Genomic DNA, 19636 nt, shown 5'->3' on the forward strand with positions numbered 1-19636 from the left:
GTTCCCAGCCATTCTCTTGTCATACTTTAAGGTGTGCCCCAGTGTGTCATCTTAGGTCCTAGAGAGCTGAAGAGGCCATCTTTTCTGCAACAGAGAATCACCTGGCAATAGGAACCCAGGTGTGAACTGTCTAGCAGCTTCCCTTCTTCCATCCCCCCCCCCTCAATCTCTACCCTCCTTTATCCACTGTCCTTACTGCTTGCTTCTCCTACTCAGTCTCCAACCTCCCTGTGCCCCAACACTCTCACCCCTGCCCCCAGTCACCAAGCTTCCCCTATGCTCACACACACCATCACAGCCATCTCCAGGACACTCACTTTAGGCATGGGGGTCAGCTCTCTTCCCAGATCCACCCCTAGCCATCCAAAAGCCCCTGGCTGTTTGGAGACAGGCAATATTAAAGGGATCTGAAATTAAGCATTAAAGAATTCCTCCTAGAGAACAAACACTTGATTAACGATCTTTCCCATTGACTGACGAGGAAGAGAAAGTACGGGTCAAAAAAACGTGTGGAAACTGCTAGAAGTGGAATCTGCCTCCCACTTTAAAAGGAAAAATTCCCCTTCAGTTTTCTCCATTTTCATTGTTCCTTTTAGACCAAGCGCCTCCCACCAGTCACTGAGGACCGCCTGCTTCAAGCCCTGCCACATCAGCAGGGAGGGAGCCCTGCACATTTGGTGTTTGCATCAGTTTCCAGGAATGCTTTTCCAGTTCTCAGTTTACTGTGCAGAGGCGGCGGTTTTCCTTTACGTTTATAACTTGTGTGCTTGAATTCCTAGTTCTCCTAGGCTCAAAAACTGAGCGTTTTTATGCTACCAGGGAAATCACAATTCCGCTTCCCAAAACTATTCTAAAATGTAAATGTTCCGATTGAGTGTGGCTTCTTTCTACTCTGCCATCACCTTCGTAGAAGGGACCTGACACCCTTTCAAATTCCTTTACTCCAAGTTATTTCAAAAAGTCTTCCACGCTTGTCTCCCAAGTCACTGCCCTTGCTTAGAAGAAAAGAAGAATGCATTCTAGTTTTCAGTTGTTCTCTTTTATTTGCATATTCTCTTTTTTGCTTGTGAGTTTTTAAGTTTAGAGGAAGCAACCCATTCAAGAATAGTCAGTCGCCTGTTTTATAATAGCTGCTGATGAGTTAAACAGAAATTCTTCCTTAGAGTCCCTCCCCCTCAAAAAAAAAAAAATGAGGGGAGAGGGAAGAGATGGGGAGGGGAAGAAAGGAAGAAAGATTAATAAAGAACTATGATTTCTCTTTGATAGAGATGGAATTGACCTAAAGATGCCCCTTGAGCATTGACTCCCGGGGGGACAATGGCACTGTAAGCCAGGGCTGCCTCCCAGGGGTGCTGGGCCAGCAGAGACAGCCCCAGACCTATGGCCTGTCCTCTGGGCCTGAAATGACACGTCAAGAGGGCAGGGAACGGGACAGCCACGGAAGTTGACTGCACTCAGCATTTCACAGTTCTCAGGAGCTCCGGCCTCCCATCCCCAGTGTCTCAAGGTCAAGGCCCCAGCTCCTCCTCTCCCTGTGGGAAGGGAAGAGAGTTAACATCCATGTTGCTGGGTCGCTGCTGAGGGTGTTATCAGAGAATACTGCCCACATCTCAAACTCGAATTAGAAGCCCCTCGAGATGGGCTAGGCGGTTTCCTCGTCCCTGGAAGGAGCTGGGAAGAAGGCAGGAAGATGCTTGGGGTCCGTGAATGGGCAGCGAGGTCAAGAGGGATTGGGGGGGCTCACTAGAGAGTTATCGAGTCCAGGCTCAGGATGAAGCTAGTGAGTGCACACACGGAGTCTGTGAAGAAGAGGAGGTGGGGGTTCTACTGAAGAGAGGTGTCCTGGCCCATCTGTGGCAGTCATGTGCAGGCCAGACTGCCTAAGTCAGCAGGGGAGGCGAGGGGGAGCGACTCCCCAAAGACTCTGTCTGGTCTGGAGTGCGCAAAGCATGTGCACAAGCATAATCTCCCCAGATGCTGGGTGCCACGCTGCCGCCCTAACCTGCTCCCCACCCCCCAACAGTGGGCATCCTGGGACACCTGCCTAACCCCCCAGGGCCAGAACCCCCCTATCACCACCCTCTCTTCCTCTCCAGAGCCAGGAGAGAGAGAGAGAGAGAGAGAGAGAGAGAGAGAGAGAGAGAGAGAGAGAGAGAGAGAGAGAGAGAGAGAGAGAGAGGCTGACTGCTGGAAAAGTGGGCGCACACACCCTCCAGAGCGGGAGAAAAGCTAGGCGGGGGCTGGGGAGGGGCGGGGGGCGGGATGGGGAGGGGGGGCGGGGGATGGGGAGGAGGAGGGTGGCCAGGGCTGCGCCACGTCGTAGGGTCCTGACTCCCCCCTCCCCTGCCCCCAACGCGCCCGCCCGTGGGCCCCTCTCCACTCCGCCGGTGGCCCGCAGGGCACAAGGTGAGGCCAGGCTGGACAGCTCCTGCTTTGATCTGCCCGCTCCCGTCCCCTCCACCGCCACCCCGCTGCCCCCGAGGTCTGCACACCCTGCCCACGTCTGCGGAGCGCTTCTCCGACGTGTCCACCAGAGTTTCCAAACTTGGAAAGGGCGGGGGAGGGCGGGGGATGGGGAGGGAGGGAGGGAGGAAGGGAGGGCGGAGGTATGCAGACAGCGAGTCAGAGTTTCCCCTTGCAAGCCTCAAAAGTGTCCACGTCCTCAAAAAGAATGGAACCAATTTAAGAAGCCAGCCCCTTGGCCACGTCCCTCCCCCCCGCCCCCCCCCTCTGCGCCCCCGCAGTCAGTCTCCTCCCCGCGGTGGCTGCCCGGGCCCCCAGCCCCAGCCCTCCCATTGGTGGAAGCGCGTTCGGAGGCACCCTCGGGCCAGGGAAAGTTGGGCCGTATAAATAGGGCAGATCCGGGCTTTATTATTTTAGCACCCAGGCGGCAGGAGGTTTGGGCTCCGTTGGAGGTACAGGCCACGACTGCATGCCTGCGCCCGCCAGGTGATCCCTCCGCAGCCGCCGGTGACCCAGGGCTCTGCGACCCAAGGAGTTTGCATGTCTGAGTGGTAGACATGCTCAGCTTTGTGGATACGCGGACTTTGTTGCTGCTTGCAGTAACGTCGTGCCTAGCAACATGCCAATGTAAGTGCCTTCAGCTTGTTTGGGGCAGCAGCCGGGGGAGAGAGAGAGAGTTTAGACGGTTGGGGCAGAAAGGAAGAAGGAAAGTCGTCTTAAGGTCGCGGTGCAGCTTGGAGGGGAAGGGCGCTCTGGCATGTCCACAGGACACATGTAACTTGTCTGAGAAATGAAACCATAGGAGCCCCGACTCGCCCAAACGTGAGGGAACTTTTCTCTGAGCTCTTGATCTGTTCAGGCTAGTCTAGGATTGGATTATAACAATTGATGGGAGGAAGGCCCTACCAGGCCCCATAACTGCCCCGATGCCCACCGTGTAGAACTGGAGACCTGCTGTGGAAACCCCTCTGGTTTTGTAATATGAAACTACCCTCCCCCCCCCCCCCCAAAGGGCTTGTCTCTTCTGGGTGATTTAAGACTTGTCTGGATGGTGGTGGTGGTGGTGATGGTGGTGATGATGATGATGATGATGATGATGATGATGATGATGATGCGCCCTCTGCAGGAAGGACCATGAAAGTGCAGGGGACCAGGCCTTAAGCTAATGGAAGACTCTCAGGTTTACACAGAGAGGTGGTCTGCCTGTCTGAGGAAAGCCATTCTCAGTAGCTGGTCAGCGTATTCTGGGGAGGAAAATGGATGCTACTTGGAATGGACATAATTATGAAAAGTAATATTAGCTTCTCAATTCATTACCTGGTCATGGAAATGGTAACATTTTTTTTAACCACTATCTTCCCTGTCTTTTGTTGAGCCTGAGAGTTCAAGCCTGAGTTTCCAACAATAGCAGATATTCTGAGCACAATAAGTTAGGACATATCAACATTGATCTGAGACCCAAGAGATTGTTTTTTTCTCATGACTTTGCCACTAATTTAGCATGTGACCTTGGGCAAATCAAGCTGACCCTTTCCTAAAATGCAGAATAGAGATTAGATGGACCCCAAGGCCTCTTCCCAGCTATAGGTTTTATGACCAGACTGCCACATCAAGATACTGTGAAGAAAACCAGTCCGCTTTTGTGTTGAAAATGGCTGCCTAATTACCAGACAAAGATAGTGGTTTGATGGAGTTTGAGCTCTGTCTGGCCACACCCAACACTCCAAAACGTTTGCTCCACCCACATGCCACAGTGTCTACAATTGCATCATTACCATTGCAGTTTTTTTGTGTGTGTTTTCTTCCTTCATCCACTTAGAACATACATACTGTGGATACTAAGGAGTAACGGCATCGAACAAATTCACATTGCCAAGTTCTTTCTTTATGAGATCAGAGGGTGGGAGGAAAGAGCTGGCTCCCAGAGAAAAGATGAAACAGACCTAGGAAAGTTTGAAGGCAACTAACTCACCTTCTGATCCACAGCCAGTTACGGTCTGGAATGAATATTACCAAATACACATTCTTTAAAATGGCTCAGTTCTGAGTAACTAAAAGTCAAATATCCAAAATCATAAGGACTTCCGTTAATCAAGTCCATGCACAATTATTTTTTCCTGCTGGTGGACAAAATGAAGTAAACATATCATTTTCTTAATTTAAAAGTAATTTTCATAAATTGCTCTTAAATGTCAGTGCTGGATGTGGTCCACCCTCCTGAATTGTGACTATTGCAACAGATGTTCTCACTCCAAATGACACACTTCTTGGCCACCTAATGAAAGGAATTTTGGGGGAGATTCATCTTATTGCCAGCTTGGCCACACTTATATCCTGTGTTAACCTATAATTTTTATACCATAGGAGAGGAATTCAGTCTTAAGGACTTAACGCAATTATAACAAAGGAGGGGATATTACTTTAGTGTATTTGCCCCGTTATTTTTCAAGATTTTTAATCCAGTTTTTTCATTTATACAGGGCAATTTCTTCTAAGAGGAAAAAGTAATACATATTAAAATAAGCTTACCTATTTAAGTGAACCAATTTAAAGCAAAATTTCAGATGTCTAAATGAATCCATTTTCATAGTGACTAATTTGCCAGTTAGACTTTTTTGGGGGAAAAAATAACATTAAGATTGGTACAAACTCAGTGAAGTACTAAGTAACTTTAAGGCTTTATAAAAAAAACAAAGTCTACTTTAGGTAACATACTTTCCTAAATTTTCCCTTTTTTCATAGTTATATTAAAAATGATCTAAACCATAAGTTATTTCTTCATCAACCTCCTGGTCTTGATACCTGTGTACTTTACCAGCTTCATTTCTAATCATTCAAAATATCCTCCAGACATATTAATATTTCACAGATTTATAAAATAATAAATAATTAACTATTCAAATCAAAATAGTTCCATGTTAATATTTCATGCAAATCACCTTGCTGATTCCCTGCCATACTTTTGACCTTCATAATTTCCAAGTCATTAGAATATCCTTAATTTAAAAAAAGCAATTGGTTTTTTAATTAGGTAAGTTAATTTATAGACTGATATATCTATTTGATGATCACTGATATTGGTCACTGAAATAATACTAATAACTATTTTCTATTTTCCCATTTCTTCTACAGCTTTAAACCAGGTGAGTAAAATTATTTTGATAACTTTTTAATATACTTTGATTGCCTTGGCCACAGTAATGTCCTCTTTGGGGAAGGCTACCTTGGTTTTGACCAAACTGGATTCCCAAGAAAATCATCAAGAGTTATGTTTCTGGCTGCCTTAGAGAGTACCCACCCCCATTTCTAAAATGGGCGGGGCTACTGAGTAAAACCAATCTCATAAGAACACCCATAAGAAATAGAGAGTAAATAAACCAGTGGGTTTTAGCATCAGCTACCATAGAGCAGAAGACCTCACAGCTAGAGAATCTTGTCATTCCCCTGGAATTATTTGCAAGTATTATGAACAAATACTTAGTCCCTGAATTGAATTTGAGGCATAATTACAGATAAGTATATATTTTGGTTCTATGCATATTTTATTTTATTTATTTATGTAACTTAAACTTATACTTTGAAATGTAAAGGTAATATTAATGCACAGTATATATACTTTATAACCATATTTGTATACTACATGAAAATGAGATTCATTTAAAGATACATGTATACAATTTTCCTCATAATAATCTTTCACTTATTCTTTTCTAGGAAACTGCAAGAAAGGTAAGAGTCTAATAATTCTCCATAGTATCTGAAATTATCAGCGATGACTTTTAATTATACTAAATTTATAGTAGACTATAGAAGAAAAAGACTTTGCCAAGATTTGCCCACATAGCTATGCATTAGCTACCCCATAAGATAAAGTAGCTTTGATATTTAAGATAAAGTTTTATCTTCCAGAATCATCTCTAATTATACTTATAAAAAGTGGTGATCTACCTAAAGACAAAAAGAAAGACTCATTTTTATTCTGAAGATGAAATGACTATTATGTTAATTATACGTAATAGATGAAAGTTTATTTTAAAGGGCTTTGACTATATAAATATGATGTTAACGATGTAACAAAATGGTAATTTTACCCACAGACACCATCTTTCTAAAAATAGTAGTTATAATATTGGCCTAATGACTGGGGACTAGAGTCTCCAATCTCCCAGTTTAAAAATATTACATGTAATTATAATAAAAACAATATACTCTTGTACTCTGTTATTTCTTACAGCTGTTATCTAATAACATTGTAGATAAATCAGTCTCACCAACTAATTTCTATTAAGAATGCTGTGCTTGTTCACTGGAAATTGCTTAGACGTTTAGAATTGTGCTGTTTGTATCTCCCTCGTAGGGCCCAACTGGAGATAGAGGACCACGTGGAGAAAGGGTATGTAATTTTTGAACTATCAGAGGGCTTTGGCCCATAATTGAATAATTACACACTAGAAACTACCGATGACTGTCAATTTATAGGAATATTATATATCCAGGTAATTGTGCCACTTTTAAGCAGATAATGCCCTACTACAGAAGAAGCAAATGAGCATTATTATATATAATCAATATTCTTTTCAAGTTAAGATTAGCCTTCAAAAAAAGCAAAACTATTACAGTGAGCCATATTCTTTGCATGGTCTTTCTTTCTTTGTTTTTGGATGACCTGTCCAACACATACATAATGGAAATGTATCTATCTCCCTACCACCACATAGTCCTTATCTTTTTAATATATTTGTTTGCTTTTCAATTGAGATGTCTTATGTAGCTGGGAATAATAGTGAAATTTCAGTCAACCTGTCATAAATGTGCAAATTAGGCTTTCATTATTCATAATATGCTTAGATCCCTGCTATGTTTATTTGGCATATATGGTTTTGCATTATATGATGCTTTTGCCAATACATAAATACCTGTATCTTACATCTTTTGGAAAGTGCAGACTTAAACGTATTCTGCTCAAATGAACCATTAGAGGTGGCATTATGTCGGTAAATTACTTTAACGACATAAGTAGTGTTAATGGTAGGAAATCTGCAGGATTTTCTACCCTGTGATAAAACTGCTTTATTAATTATCACATTAATTAATCCGCTGTTCATACATAACATACCAAAACAATGGAATAAGTTCATCAGAGTCGGAAACTGACAATCAATATGCATAGCTCATCACTTTGCACTGTTACCCACATGAAGTTTATGGTATCATACATTTTAACTATAATTTCTGCCTTTATTTGAATGCTGGAGCTCCATTATGAATTAATATTCAATGGCCGAAATAGCCCTGCTCACAGAGAAACTACCTTGCCTTGTGTCTTCTTCATATATATATCAGTTACTCCTTCTAAAATAGACTCCTGTCATAAGTCAGTTTTAATCAGAGACAACCATGGATATTAAATTTCCACACCACTTGCACACTGAAAGGTCTAAACAACTAATTTTACCACATGTATTCTTTTTCTTGTATTATTTCACCACAGGTATCCTTTTTCTTGTATATATCCCTATGGGATCTGTCTAATCCTGACCTAATTTGCTTTTTACATGACAGGGTCCACCAGGCCCACCAGGCAAAGATGGTGTTGATGGTATCCCAGGCCTTCCTGGCCCACCTGGTCCTCCTGGCCCCCCTGGTCTTGGCGGGGTAAGTGTCTTCTGTATTTTTAACATTCATCTAACTTCAGCTTCTTATACCTCTATTGGAAGAAGACTCATTGTACAATTTATTTTTAGCAGTTAAGTTTGCTATGTGAATATTAGTATATTTTATTTCATTTCTTTGCCCATCTCCTTATGAGCTCTTGCCAGTGACAGGACTGGTCTTTGTATGCACTGAAAGTGGCTGCAGCCCTCACGACCATTATTTAATTTGAGGCTTTAATATCTTTCATCAGTAGGGCACAAAGAAGAGGTGTTGCATTATTAAAGAGTTTGATTAGGTTGAATTATAACTGAAATCCTTGCTCTTCAGCAATTGCGCAAACATTCTACTCTTTTTGTTCTCCTTGGCTTGAAGTCTGCTGAACCAACATTCAAGCAGTTTAGTTTTAATTTGCTTGAAACTAATTTGAGAAAAGTACATTTCCCTTTTTCATTAATATCTTCTTTCTCGCTTTACGTCCTTAACAATGGCTTGAGTGCCAAATGGCCTCACTGCAGGAAGGAAAACATATTTGTTTAATTGGTTAGCACTATGAATCAGAAGTCTGCTTCCAATACTCAACTGTATGCCAGTCAAATAAGACCTTTCTCCCCCGAAGATCTTATTATGATTGCTTATCTACTGGTTGCATTAAAAGGCACCTTCTTTAATAGATCTACCCCTATAAGAGAGATCTTTAACGGTCAAGTTATTACTGTGAACTATTTTTTAAAAAAATGTAATCTTCTAAGGCGCATTTTAATTTAATTTCCCTCTAAACTTGAAAACTCCTTATATCTTTTTTTAAACTCCTGCAAGAAAAAGGCCTCTTGGTCATTTTGTATAGTTCTGGAGGAGTGAGGCAACAGGTGGACATGCAGAGTTGGTCTCAGCTTAATTATCAGAAGCCTTCAGTGACTTTTAAAGTTTAGAAAACTCCCTTTCCTCAGTGGAGCGGTCAGGAATGGGAGTGGAAGGAGAGGATGAACATTGCATGAAAGGGCTTGAAAATTAAGGCAGGGAAGCTCCCCAATTCCAACCAGGGCTGGATTAAATTTAAAATGTGTGTATTTCCCTGACTTTTTAGGAATTTAGCTTGATATGGAATTCTAAAGTAATATTTATATCAAAAGCATTGCTCCCTTTTAAAGAACAACAGAAATATCTTCACAAGTAGCATAAGAAAATGAACTACATGGCTGGTAATTATTCTACTTAAGTTTAATATATAAATATGTTTGTTTATTTTATCCTCCTCTAGAACTTTGCTGCCCAGTTCGATGGAAAAGGAGTGGGACTTGGCCCTGGACCAATGGTATGCTTATCTCTTTTTACCTTAGCCAAAAAAATTACTGAGCAGAGAATCTCTTTTATGTTAAATTTCACATTGCCGTTTATTTTGATAGACTTCAATACTTGGATCAGATAAAAGTGGCAACTTTTTTTTTGGTATTCAAATACATTTAAAAAAAATCTAAGCCTAGTTTAAGGGAGTTCAATTTTCTCTACAAACATGCCTCCTTAGAATAAATCAGATGTTTATATCAAAGAAATAATCTCTGGACACAGTAATCATAACTTAGATAAATCAATTTGATTCAAAAGAGTGACTACTCTGATTAAATTTTTTACACCCTTTGATATTGTTTCAAATGTTAAGCATAGTTAGAGACACAGAAGTATTTCGTTTTATAAACTTGTTGGAAAGGATCAGCAAGTTCTAGTCCAGACCATTCATTTTATAACTAGAGAGCTTAAGCCCTTTCCCGAGGTCATGCAGGTGGCTGATGAAAGACTAGATATCTGATACTGGATGGCATTGTGCATCTAGTGCTTGAATAAAATACTAATTTATTCAGCAAGTATTTCTCAGGCCTTCAATGAACCCCAAATTGTAATATGCATTGGGGATATAATAGTAAATATGATAGATTCTCAACCTCCCTCAAGGAGCTGGAAATGTAGGAAATGTTTCTTTTTATTCATTTTGATTAAAATTCTTTTTTAGTCTATTAACTACAAATTAATAGAAGAGAATGTGAGTAAAATTTAGCACTTATGTCGCTCAGCACAAATATTCATCAATATATGCTATAATTTGAGTGACATTTAGAAAAGTTTTCTATATGATTATGACAATGATGATATATCTTTAATAAGTGAATCTCTTAACATGCATTAGTGAGACCTATTAAGGAAGAAAAAACAGATATGAGCATGCAATGGTATATATTATGTATAAAATAGAGGGGAAATAAGTTGAAGTTAAAACTTTAAGTTGATTAATGCACACATAAAATTTAGGGATTTTAATTAATTGTTTCCAAACAAAGGCATTTATCTGCCCAAAGCTAACATGGTCCTTGGAAAATAAATTTCACCTGGATAATGTATTCAGTACTCTATCTTCAAAAGAAGATGTTTGGCTGGAGTTAATGGTCCACAATAAACTAATACACTATAAGGGCAAGATAATATTTCCTGTAAATTAAAACTCTCACTTGAAAGTTATGTGCCTTTAATTGATGATTTGCAATTTCCTGACTTTTCCTGGTAATTTAAAACCTTCATGTAGGAATTAAGAATTAGAGATTTCTTTTTGGCTTTGTTTACATTGGGTATTTGAAGTTAGCCATTTCAACTAATAGCTAATTTCAACTAAGCAGTACTTATATTTCAAGAAGTTAAAGGAGAAAAAAACAAATCACTAAAAAAAAAAAAAAAAAAAAAAAGACTTACAAAACCCCAGAAAATTAATATGGATTTCAGATTCCCCTGACTTTGAAACACCTCTCTGGGGGGCCTTGACAGAGTGCTTTACTTTTAAATATCAATAAAGTATTATTTAAGCTTGCACATCCACACACATTGGCGGACATATGTAATCAACAGCTATATGTTTCACAAATAGGAAATAAAGGCAGCAATAAAACATTAAAATAATTTTCCATGTTCAAAAATCAATAACTATAAAACCCTAGAGGGTTCTTCCCTGAATTAATGAGTAATCATTGTCTGTCTCACAGCCTCCACAAAATAAACTCCTTTGTATGTAAATGAATATGTGGCAAATACATGGAAAAATGAATAAATATAATTAAAAATTCATGCTGTCAAAGGAAATTATTTCTTAATGTAACCTAAAAAGATATTTGGATTGAAAAGTGACAGTTTCTTTGAATGTCGAGGCAATTTCCAAGACCAAATAAATAATTCTTATAATTAAGATGATGTGCCTTTTCATAAAATTCATATTATTTCACTCTTGGCATTAACACAGTGGGGTAGGCTTGACAGCAGAGTCCCTGTGTGTCATGAACAAATTACCGGAGACTTGTCTGTGTGGTATTTTCAGCAATAGCGGAATGGCCCCTGCAGAAGAGCTTGCATGGGCATTGATTACTGCAAAGGGGAATCAAGAATGGATGTTTACCTTGCAAACTAGTAGCACTGTTTTACTCTACTTAGGCGCTACAGAATAAAGAACAAAGGGGAGAGCCATCGGTTTCCAATTAGGCCATATTTTCAATAATAATATTATACAATAAACTCGTCCAGTCCAATGTTTCAATAATATTTTACTTCTCCTTTTCCCCTCATTACATCCAATTTTGTGTGACATTTTCATCAGTCACCGACAGCCCTTGGAGGAGCTATTAGGTTATAACAAACCTCCCTCTAGTCATTAAGAAGGATTCTTTTATCCTTTTTAATGTATGCCCCTGGGGCAATAAAAATATCCATTTCTTAGCGAGGGATGACATGGGAGATGACGTATGATCAAGGGAATCCAAATGGAAATGCTTCGTCAGCTGCATAGAAGGCAGGCACATATTCTGAACTATGCAAGACTGATCTCAGCATGTCCACTGTGCACAATTTTAAGGGCCCTGTGGCCCTCCCATCTAATTTGCATTGAGTTCTACTGACTTGGGTTAGCAAAGAAGGAAAGGCAAAGGCAGAGTGATAGTGGAGGAAACTTGGGTCCTTAAATGCTTCTTTGGAGAAGGGCAAAAACGATGACATAAAACCATGGCCATTCTGTTCAGCTGTCCATTACAAAACATCTATGGTAATGGCTTTAACCCTACCCAAGGCCATGACCACTGCCAGTGCTAACTCTGTCTGTCCTGTTTCCAGGGTCTGATGGGACCCAGAGGCCCTCCTGGAGCAGCTGGAGCCCCTGTGAGTACAAAAAGCCAGTGGAAGGGGGGGGGGCCTTTATGTAAAAAGCTCTTATGGAAAATTCTTTCCATAGAATTAAATAAAGGCTTGAAGTATGGCGTATTGTTTTCTCTTAGGGCCCTCAAGGTTTCCAAGGACCTGCTGGTGAGCCTGGTGAACCTGGTCAAACTGTAAGTACACTCATCTCCTTTGTGATAAATACCTTTTTTTTTTTTTTTTAAGAAATGTATTAATATATCCTAACACCATGATGGGTCTCCCATTCTCTAGGGTCCTGCGGGTTCTCGTGGTCCAGCTGGCCCTCCTGGCAAGGCCGGTGAGGATGTAAGTATTTACCCTTAAGCATTTCCAAGTGCCATTTAAATCCTCCTGCCTCAACGAGAGTTCCTAGCTTCAAATGAAGTATTCTGCCAAGAACCAACTATGCCCGATAGAACTGTCCCCATATGGAAAAGAGTATGTTAATGAAATATTCATTAATTGGATTGTATTTAAGAAAATATAATTGTTAATTAAATATATACTTGGATTCACATTTTTATGTGATGCCATTTTTTCCCTATTGTGAACGCCAAGATCCCCCACTTCCATTGGAGAGTTTGCCAGGGAAAGGTTAACCCTATACCGCTTTTGTGTTTCAGGGTCACCCTGGAAAACCCGGCCGACCTGGCGAGAGAGGAGTTGTTGGGCCACAGGTAAGGCTTTGTACAGCAGTGGATGGTCCCAACATCGGAAGCATCTCACATATAAGATTGTTGCTAAAACTAAAATCAGTCTAAATAACAACCTAGAGGTCTGCATAATTATAACTCTTACTGAAGGCATCTGACAAACAACAATGTGGACCCAGTTTTTATTAATGCAAATAATGTAATATCGATTACAGCAAACATACTATGAACAGCCAACACAGTGTTTTCTACAAACACTACAGTAGTTGTTACTCAAATAGAGCAAGTTAATGTACTATTCTGTGCTTAAAATATATTAGTCTTTGATTCCAAGCTGGAATTTTCCATTTTGATAAGAAGAAATTTTTTGGAGAGAATAAATAATTGACCTTTTTTTTTTTTTTAACAAAAACTTCATGTGTCTTCTTGTGTGTGTGTGTGTTTTTTAGGGTGCTCGTGGTTTCCCTGGGACTCCTGGACTTCCTGGCTTCAAGGGCATTAGGGTGAGCATATTATTTTCCCCATGAGAAAAAATGTTGATTATTTTTAGGAAAAAAATCTCAACTATATTTAAAATTCTTGGTGGCATATTTGCATCCAAAGTCCTGGAGTTTGCCAGAGTGAAGAGAGTCAAGGAGGGAAGGATTGCTGGGAAGTAGCTTCTTCCCATCTGTTCCTACTTGCCAAGGAGCAGGGATCTCTATGGAGAAAATTGTATAAAATGGCTCAAGAGGTATTTACAGCATCTAAAGATAGGAAGATGATTAACGATGGAGAGGACTAAAGAGAGCAACTAGTCTATATCCTTCCATTTCCCGTGCAGGGAGCTTTCCTAGGGAAAGGGGGGGGTGGGCGCGTTTGCCAGGTGCTGAAGCTCTGGGGGTGCATTCTACCAAAGCCCGTCAGAGGAATTAGCCAGGAGAGAGTAAGGGCAGAGACAGATGTTTGATTTGACCGAGCGCTGGGATGGCACAACCTTTTAATAATAAGGATTTGCCTTTCAGGGACACAATGGTCTGGATGGATTGAAGGGACAACCTGGTGCTCCAGGTATTAAGGTAAAATACTGAATCAGAAACGTTCTTTTTAAAACAATTGCTGTCATTTCCCATCGCCACCAGAAAGTGTATTTTGACCAAAAGCTACTCGTAGTCTAAAGAGTGTCTTATTCTCTCTTCCATACTTCAAATCCCTCAATGGTGGGAACCATGGGGTTCTGTGACAAAAGGCCAATTCATAATAATATTTATTTAATTCAGTATCTGTTATACAGTTGAGATTCAATGTCAATAATTTTTTCCCTTCATCTCCTTTCTTCCTATAATTTCAGTTGATCTCTGCAGCCAAAATAAAAGTAAACAGACACAGTCATATATTAGGCCACTATATGTTATTTTAAACTGTAATTCTTCTTTGCTTTGCACTAATTAGATAGATACATTCATGTCACAATACACTTTCAGCCTCTTTACTGTGATTTATCTATTCACACTCAAAAAAATTTTTAATTAGGTAATTAAAGTCTCAGAAGTGTGTTATCTCTTGGCTAGGCTCTTCTCTGACAGCGTTTTCAACTCTAAAATGTTCTCTCTTCTATTAAGGAGATAATGTGATATTAAAGCGAATACCAACGTAATTACAAATTAATGAGTAACGAATACTAGCGAGACCAGAAATGAACATGAATATGGAGAATCTGTCCTAACTTTCCAGCTGCCACACAAATGGATAAGGTCAAACACGTTCTCTCTAGAGCCTAATGTAATAGCTCAGACTACTAATCAAAGCATCATGAAATGGTAAAGCTTGTAAGAAGCTCTGGGGACTTCCTCTTTTTTGCATCTGAGGGAAACTGGGGCTTAAAGAGAACGAGTGACTTGTCCAAAGTCACACTTAGTGGTTAGAAGCACACAGGCTAGAATTCCTAACTCCCATTCTAGTGCCTGTTCCCAAAAACTACACATCATATAGAATCCTACCGATGAAGGCTCCTTAACTGATCTCCCAAATCCTGTCTTCTATGCCTAAATCAGATTATCTTGAAGGAAAGTTCTTTTTACCTGTGCCATGGCATCAAATTAAACCACCACTACCCTCACCAGCATGTTTTTTACTCAAGCATATAGATTGGAAATAAAGGACAGCTCCAAACATTATTACTAAGTTCAAACGCTCATGTATATTTTACAAAAATAAAAATAACAAGTGTTAAAATAAAGTAGGTAAAATATGTTAATATTAAAAGCAAATTTATCTTCTGTTTTTTTCTTTTTCTGTGATCATTTCTAATATATAAGCCTAGTCTGAGTGATAGCCAAAATAAAAGGGGGAAATTGGAGTGGGGGTACCACTCAACCACATCTCTCTAGTGCTGTGATAGTTGGTATTATCCAAATAAAATCCGTATTTTAGAACATTTTAAAATATATGTGTCATAATTAACAGTCTATATGTGTAAGAAATATTACAAAACATATGAATGGTTCAAATGGAAATTATAGGGCAAAAATTACCCAATTAGAAAAAAGTATGAGTGTGTGTGTGTGTGTGAGAGAGAGAGAGAGAGAGAGAGAGAGAATAACAAAACCTCAATTGTTTTCCATGTAGGGTGAACCTGGTGCCCCTGGTGAAAATGGAACTCCTGGTCAAACAGTAAGTAATAATTACTTTATTGTAAACCTACATGTGTACACTCCTTGCAAGCTGGAACTTCTTTCATGATTTTTGCTCATTAATATTTCCCTCAGCATTGTATTCTTTGGTATCTTTCTTTTTTTTTTTTTTTTTTTATTTATTTAATATATTTTTATTGATTTTTTAGAGAGAGGAAGAGAGAGGGATAGAGAGTTAGAAACATCGATGAGAATCATCGATCAGCTGCCTCTTGCACACCCCGTACTGGGGATGTGCCCACACCTAAGTTTACATGCCCTTGATCAGAATCGAACCTGGGACCTTTCAGTCCACAGGCCGACGCTCTATCCACTGAGCCAAACCGGTTTCAGCTCTTATTTATTTTTTATTTTTTTATTTTTATTTTTTTATTTTATTTATTTTATTTTATTTTATTTTATTTTTTTTAATACTGTTTTGCTTTTCTATAGTTCTTTTTTTTTTATTTTTTACATATTTTCTTGATTTTTTTTTTATTGCCCCCCTCCCTCCCTCCCAGATATCCCCTCCCTCCCCATAGTTTTATGTCCATTGGTTGTACTTATATGCATTTATACAAGTCCTTCGGTTGATCTATTATCTCCCCCTGATATCCCTTCCCTCCCCACTGTAATTTGACAGTCTGCCTGTTGCTTTACTTTCTCTATATCTGTCTCTTGGTTCATCAGTTTATAAAGATCTTTATCATCCACCGATGTGTGAGGTCATGTGGTGTTTCTCTTTCGTTGATTGGCTTATTTCACTCAACATGATGCTCTCCAATTCCATCCAGGTTGCTGCAAATGATGAGAATTCCTTCTTCTTTATGGCAGCATAGTATTCCATTGTGTAGATGTCTTTGGTATCTTTCTAATGGCCTTCTGCATACTTCATTGAAATCTATTACCTTTTAGTTGGAATTTGAATAAGACCCATTTGCTTTTAGTGGGTTCTCATGCATGTTAGAAAAATGGACAGAGTAGCCAAAACCGGTTTGGCTCAGTGGTAGAGCATTGGTCTGCGGACTGAAAGGTCCCAGGTTCGATTCCGGTCAAGGGCATGTACCTTGGTTGGGGGCACATCCCCTGTAGGGGGTGTGCAAGAGGCAGCTGGTCGATGTTTCTCTCTCATCGATGTTTCTAGCTCTCTATCTCTCTCCCTTCCTCTCTCTGTAAAAAATCAATAAAATATACTTAAAAAAATGGATAGAGTAAATGATGCCTGTGACTTTTTTAAAGTTGGCGCTCTGCGTTTCACTGAAAATATTTCTGCTTTTAGGGAGCCCGTGGGCTGCCTGGTGAGCGAGGACGCGTTGGTGCCCCTGGCCCAGCTGTGAGTGCTTCTGTTTTTTATTCATTTTTTCATCCTTTTGGGAGATCCCCTAGTCACTGCTATTGAACTTCCCACTTGACGTTCCCTCTTTATGTTCTCCGCAGGGTGCCCGTGGCAGTGACGGCAGCGTGGGTCCTGTGGGTCCTGCTGTAAGTGTTGACCCTGAAGAGAGGGGGGTGGGAGCGATCTCCTTTATTAACTTCCTATGAAATAGCCCCATGTTAGACAGCAGTGGGGCCTTTGGAAGGGTCTAATTATACGTACTACCCCTGGGGCTTTTGAATGATGGATTACGTAAAATCTACTCTACCTTGGATACCCTGAATGTCTCCCCTTTGCTAAGATACTAATGGCAGCAGACCAGCTGTCGGTTTCTTCTCTGCCAATATTAAATAAGATCAAGCCCCTCTAAGCCTTGCAATATTCTGTGGTTATTGTGTTGCTGATTTACTGGGAGGAAGTGTCTCACCACGTTCTACTTTGATTTCAGGGTCCCCTTGGGTCTGCTGGCCCTCCAGGCTTCCCAGGTGCCCCTGGTCCCAAGGTAAAAACCCGGTGACAACTGTCATTATATTGGTAAACTTCTATGGGGATGAGAAAGATAGAGACTGAGTTTGCAGGTAGATAATTTCAGAACAGATATCTTGGTGAGTACAGGATGTCCAGTTTTCCCTCTCCAAGTTTGAATTACTTCACCTCTCTGCACTCGGGCACTATGAGTATAGATAGAGATGGCAACATAGAAATGATCCTGTAGGTATCCTCTGGGACATACTCCCAAACTAGTGGGGATTGACTAGCTGAGAATCATAGGGACACAGAGAGAGATGAAGCTAGCAGTGGTAGCCAGGACAGTAGAATGAGGATGGTAGCCAGGAAAATAAGATCCCAAACCCAAATCTTGTGGTACCAGACTAGATAAGGGAAATGACTGCAATTCTGAAGAAATTTCATAAAATCGGTGTCCTGCCGAAACCGGTTTGGCTCAATGGATAAAGCGTCGGCTTGGGGACTAAAAGGTCCCGGGTTCGATTCCGGTCAAGGGCATGTACCTTGGTTGCAGGCATATCCCCAGTAGGGGGTGAGCAAGAGGTAGCTGATCGATGACTCTCTCTCATCAATGTTTCTAACTCTCTATCTCTCTCCCTTCCTTTCTGTACAAAATCAATAAAAATATATATTTTTTAAAAATAATAAAATCGGTGTCCTAAAAATGGAGCTCTGCTATTTCATTACTTGCTGCCTAATGCCCCAGGGCCTTTCCCTCTTTTAGGGTGAAATTGGACCTGTTGGTAACCCTGGTCCTTCTGGTCCTGCTGGTCCCCGTGGTGAAGTGGGTCTTCCTGGTCTCTCTGGCCCCGTCGGACCGCCTGTAAGTAGCCACTGTCATTAACCCCACTTTGTGGAAGGAGGAAAGAAAGAGCAAAGCTGGTGTCAAGGAAGAAGACAAATATTTCTATTACCTGATATCTTTCTCCCTTCCTTTTTTTTCCTGTAGGGAAACCCTGGAGCCAATGGCCTGGCTGGTGCTAAGGGTGCTGCTGTGAGTCTATGGTGGGGATGGAGGCAGGGTGGATGTCGGAAGGGGGCCATAGCTAAGATTTGCTGCTGTGGTTTTAATGGCACTAAATGAGTGCTGCCTCTAGGTCTGTGGCTTCAGGATTGACCACGCTGCATTCTCCTTCACAGGGCCTGCCCGGCGTTGCTGGGGCCCCTGGCCTCCCTGGACCCCGAGGCATTCCTGGCCCTCCTGGTGCTGCTGGTGCCGCTGGTCCCAGAGGACTCGTTGTGAGTATCAGGGCTGTAGCTTCCATCATCCAGAAACCCCGCCTCTGCCACCCTTTCATTACCATCTAGACTTCCTCTGGAAGTTTCAAGATTATCACTTTTTCCTTCCTTAGCATTTTGACTGGTATTTCTTCTATAAGTGCATGTATATGTACATGTATGTACAGTCTCTCCCCCCTGCTATCCTAGACTATCACCCAGAGGTCAGTGAGGCACATGTCAACACTACCAGTCTTGTCCTTTCCACCAACACTATTCCCCTGTGAGAGACGTTTCCACGTGAACTGAGCACATTTCTTAGAGAACTTGAGTTTCTCTCTACCTTGATCTATAAACATTCCAAAGTGTACATCTGCAAGAAAGTTGTGACAAATGTCTGTCATTTGACCACTGTGTTGTCTTCAACCCTAGGGTGAGCCTGGTCCAGCTGGTTCCAAAGGAGAGACTGGAAACAAGGGTGAGCCTGTAAGTAGTTCTATTATCATAATTTTATGAAGTTATTACTTTTTTAATCCCACAAGTAATACTTTAACTTTTTTTTTTTAAGTTATCACTTTTTCTCCACCCGGATATGACATCGAAATGATTTTTTCTATTCCCTCTTCTTCTAATTCTTCTTCTTCTTCTTTTTTTTATTAAACAGGGCTCTGCTGGAGCTCAGGGTCCTCCTGGTCCCAGCGGAGAAGAAGGAAAGAGAGGCTCCGCTGGAGAAGCTGGCCCCGCTGGGCCCCCAGGACCTGCTGGGCTGAGAGTAGGTTCCAAAGGCTCTTGACCAGACACACCAGAGACAGATGATAACACCCTCTCCCTGGGTGTTAATTGGTCAGAATTATTGAGTGCATTTTCTAGACGGAGGAAGCATCTGCTTTCCATCTGCTTTATTAAATCAGTGA

The 19636-nt window shown here is 40.9% G+C and overlaps 1 protein-coding gene across 1 annotated transcript in view; it reads left to right on the top strand.

The window, feature by feature from the left end:
- The first annotated feature begins 2888 nt into the window (after positions 1-2888).
- Positions 2889-19636, top strand: part of COL1A2 (collagen type I alpha 2 chain) — a 36815-nt gene continuing 20067 nt past the window's right edge. The window contains exons 1-20 of the mRNA XM_084896632.1: positions 2889-3107; positions 6178-6192; positions 6821-6856; positions 8026-8118; positions 9377-9430; positions 12256-12300; positions 12417-12470; positions 12571-12624; positions 12942-12995; positions 13421-13474; positions 13976-14029; positions 15579-15623; positions 16902-16955; positions 17060-17104; positions 17446-17499; positions 18229-18327; positions 18454-18498; positions 18645-18743; positions 19155-19208; positions 19387-19494. Of these exons, the coding sequence (XP_084752758.1) occupies positions 3021-3107; positions 6178-6192; positions 6821-6856; positions 8026-8118; positions 9377-9430; positions 12256-12300; positions 12417-12470; positions 12571-12624; positions 12942-12995; positions 13421-13474; positions 13976-14029; positions 15579-15623; positions 16902-16955; positions 17060-17104; positions 17446-17499; positions 18229-18327; positions 18454-18498; positions 18645-18743; positions 19155-19208; positions 19387-19494 (1203 nt within the window). The 5' untranslated portion in view covers positions 2889-3020. The remainder of the gene's footprint in view (positions 3108-6177; positions 6193-6820; positions 6857-8025; positions 8119-9376; positions 9431-12255; positions 12301-12416; positions 12471-12570; positions 12625-12941; positions 12996-13420; positions 13475-13975; positions 14030-15578; positions 15624-16901; positions 16956-17059; positions 17105-17445; positions 17500-18228; positions 18328-18453; positions 18499-18644; positions 18744-19154; positions 19209-19386; positions 19495-19636) is intronic.

This window comes from Pipistrellus hanaki, assembly GCF_964339955.1.
Source record: "Pipistrellus hanaki genome assembly, chromosome: 10".
Taxonomy (NCBI): domain Eukaryota; kingdom Metazoa; phylum Chordata; class Mammalia; order Chiroptera; family Vespertilionidae; genus Pipistrellus; species Pipistrellus hanaki.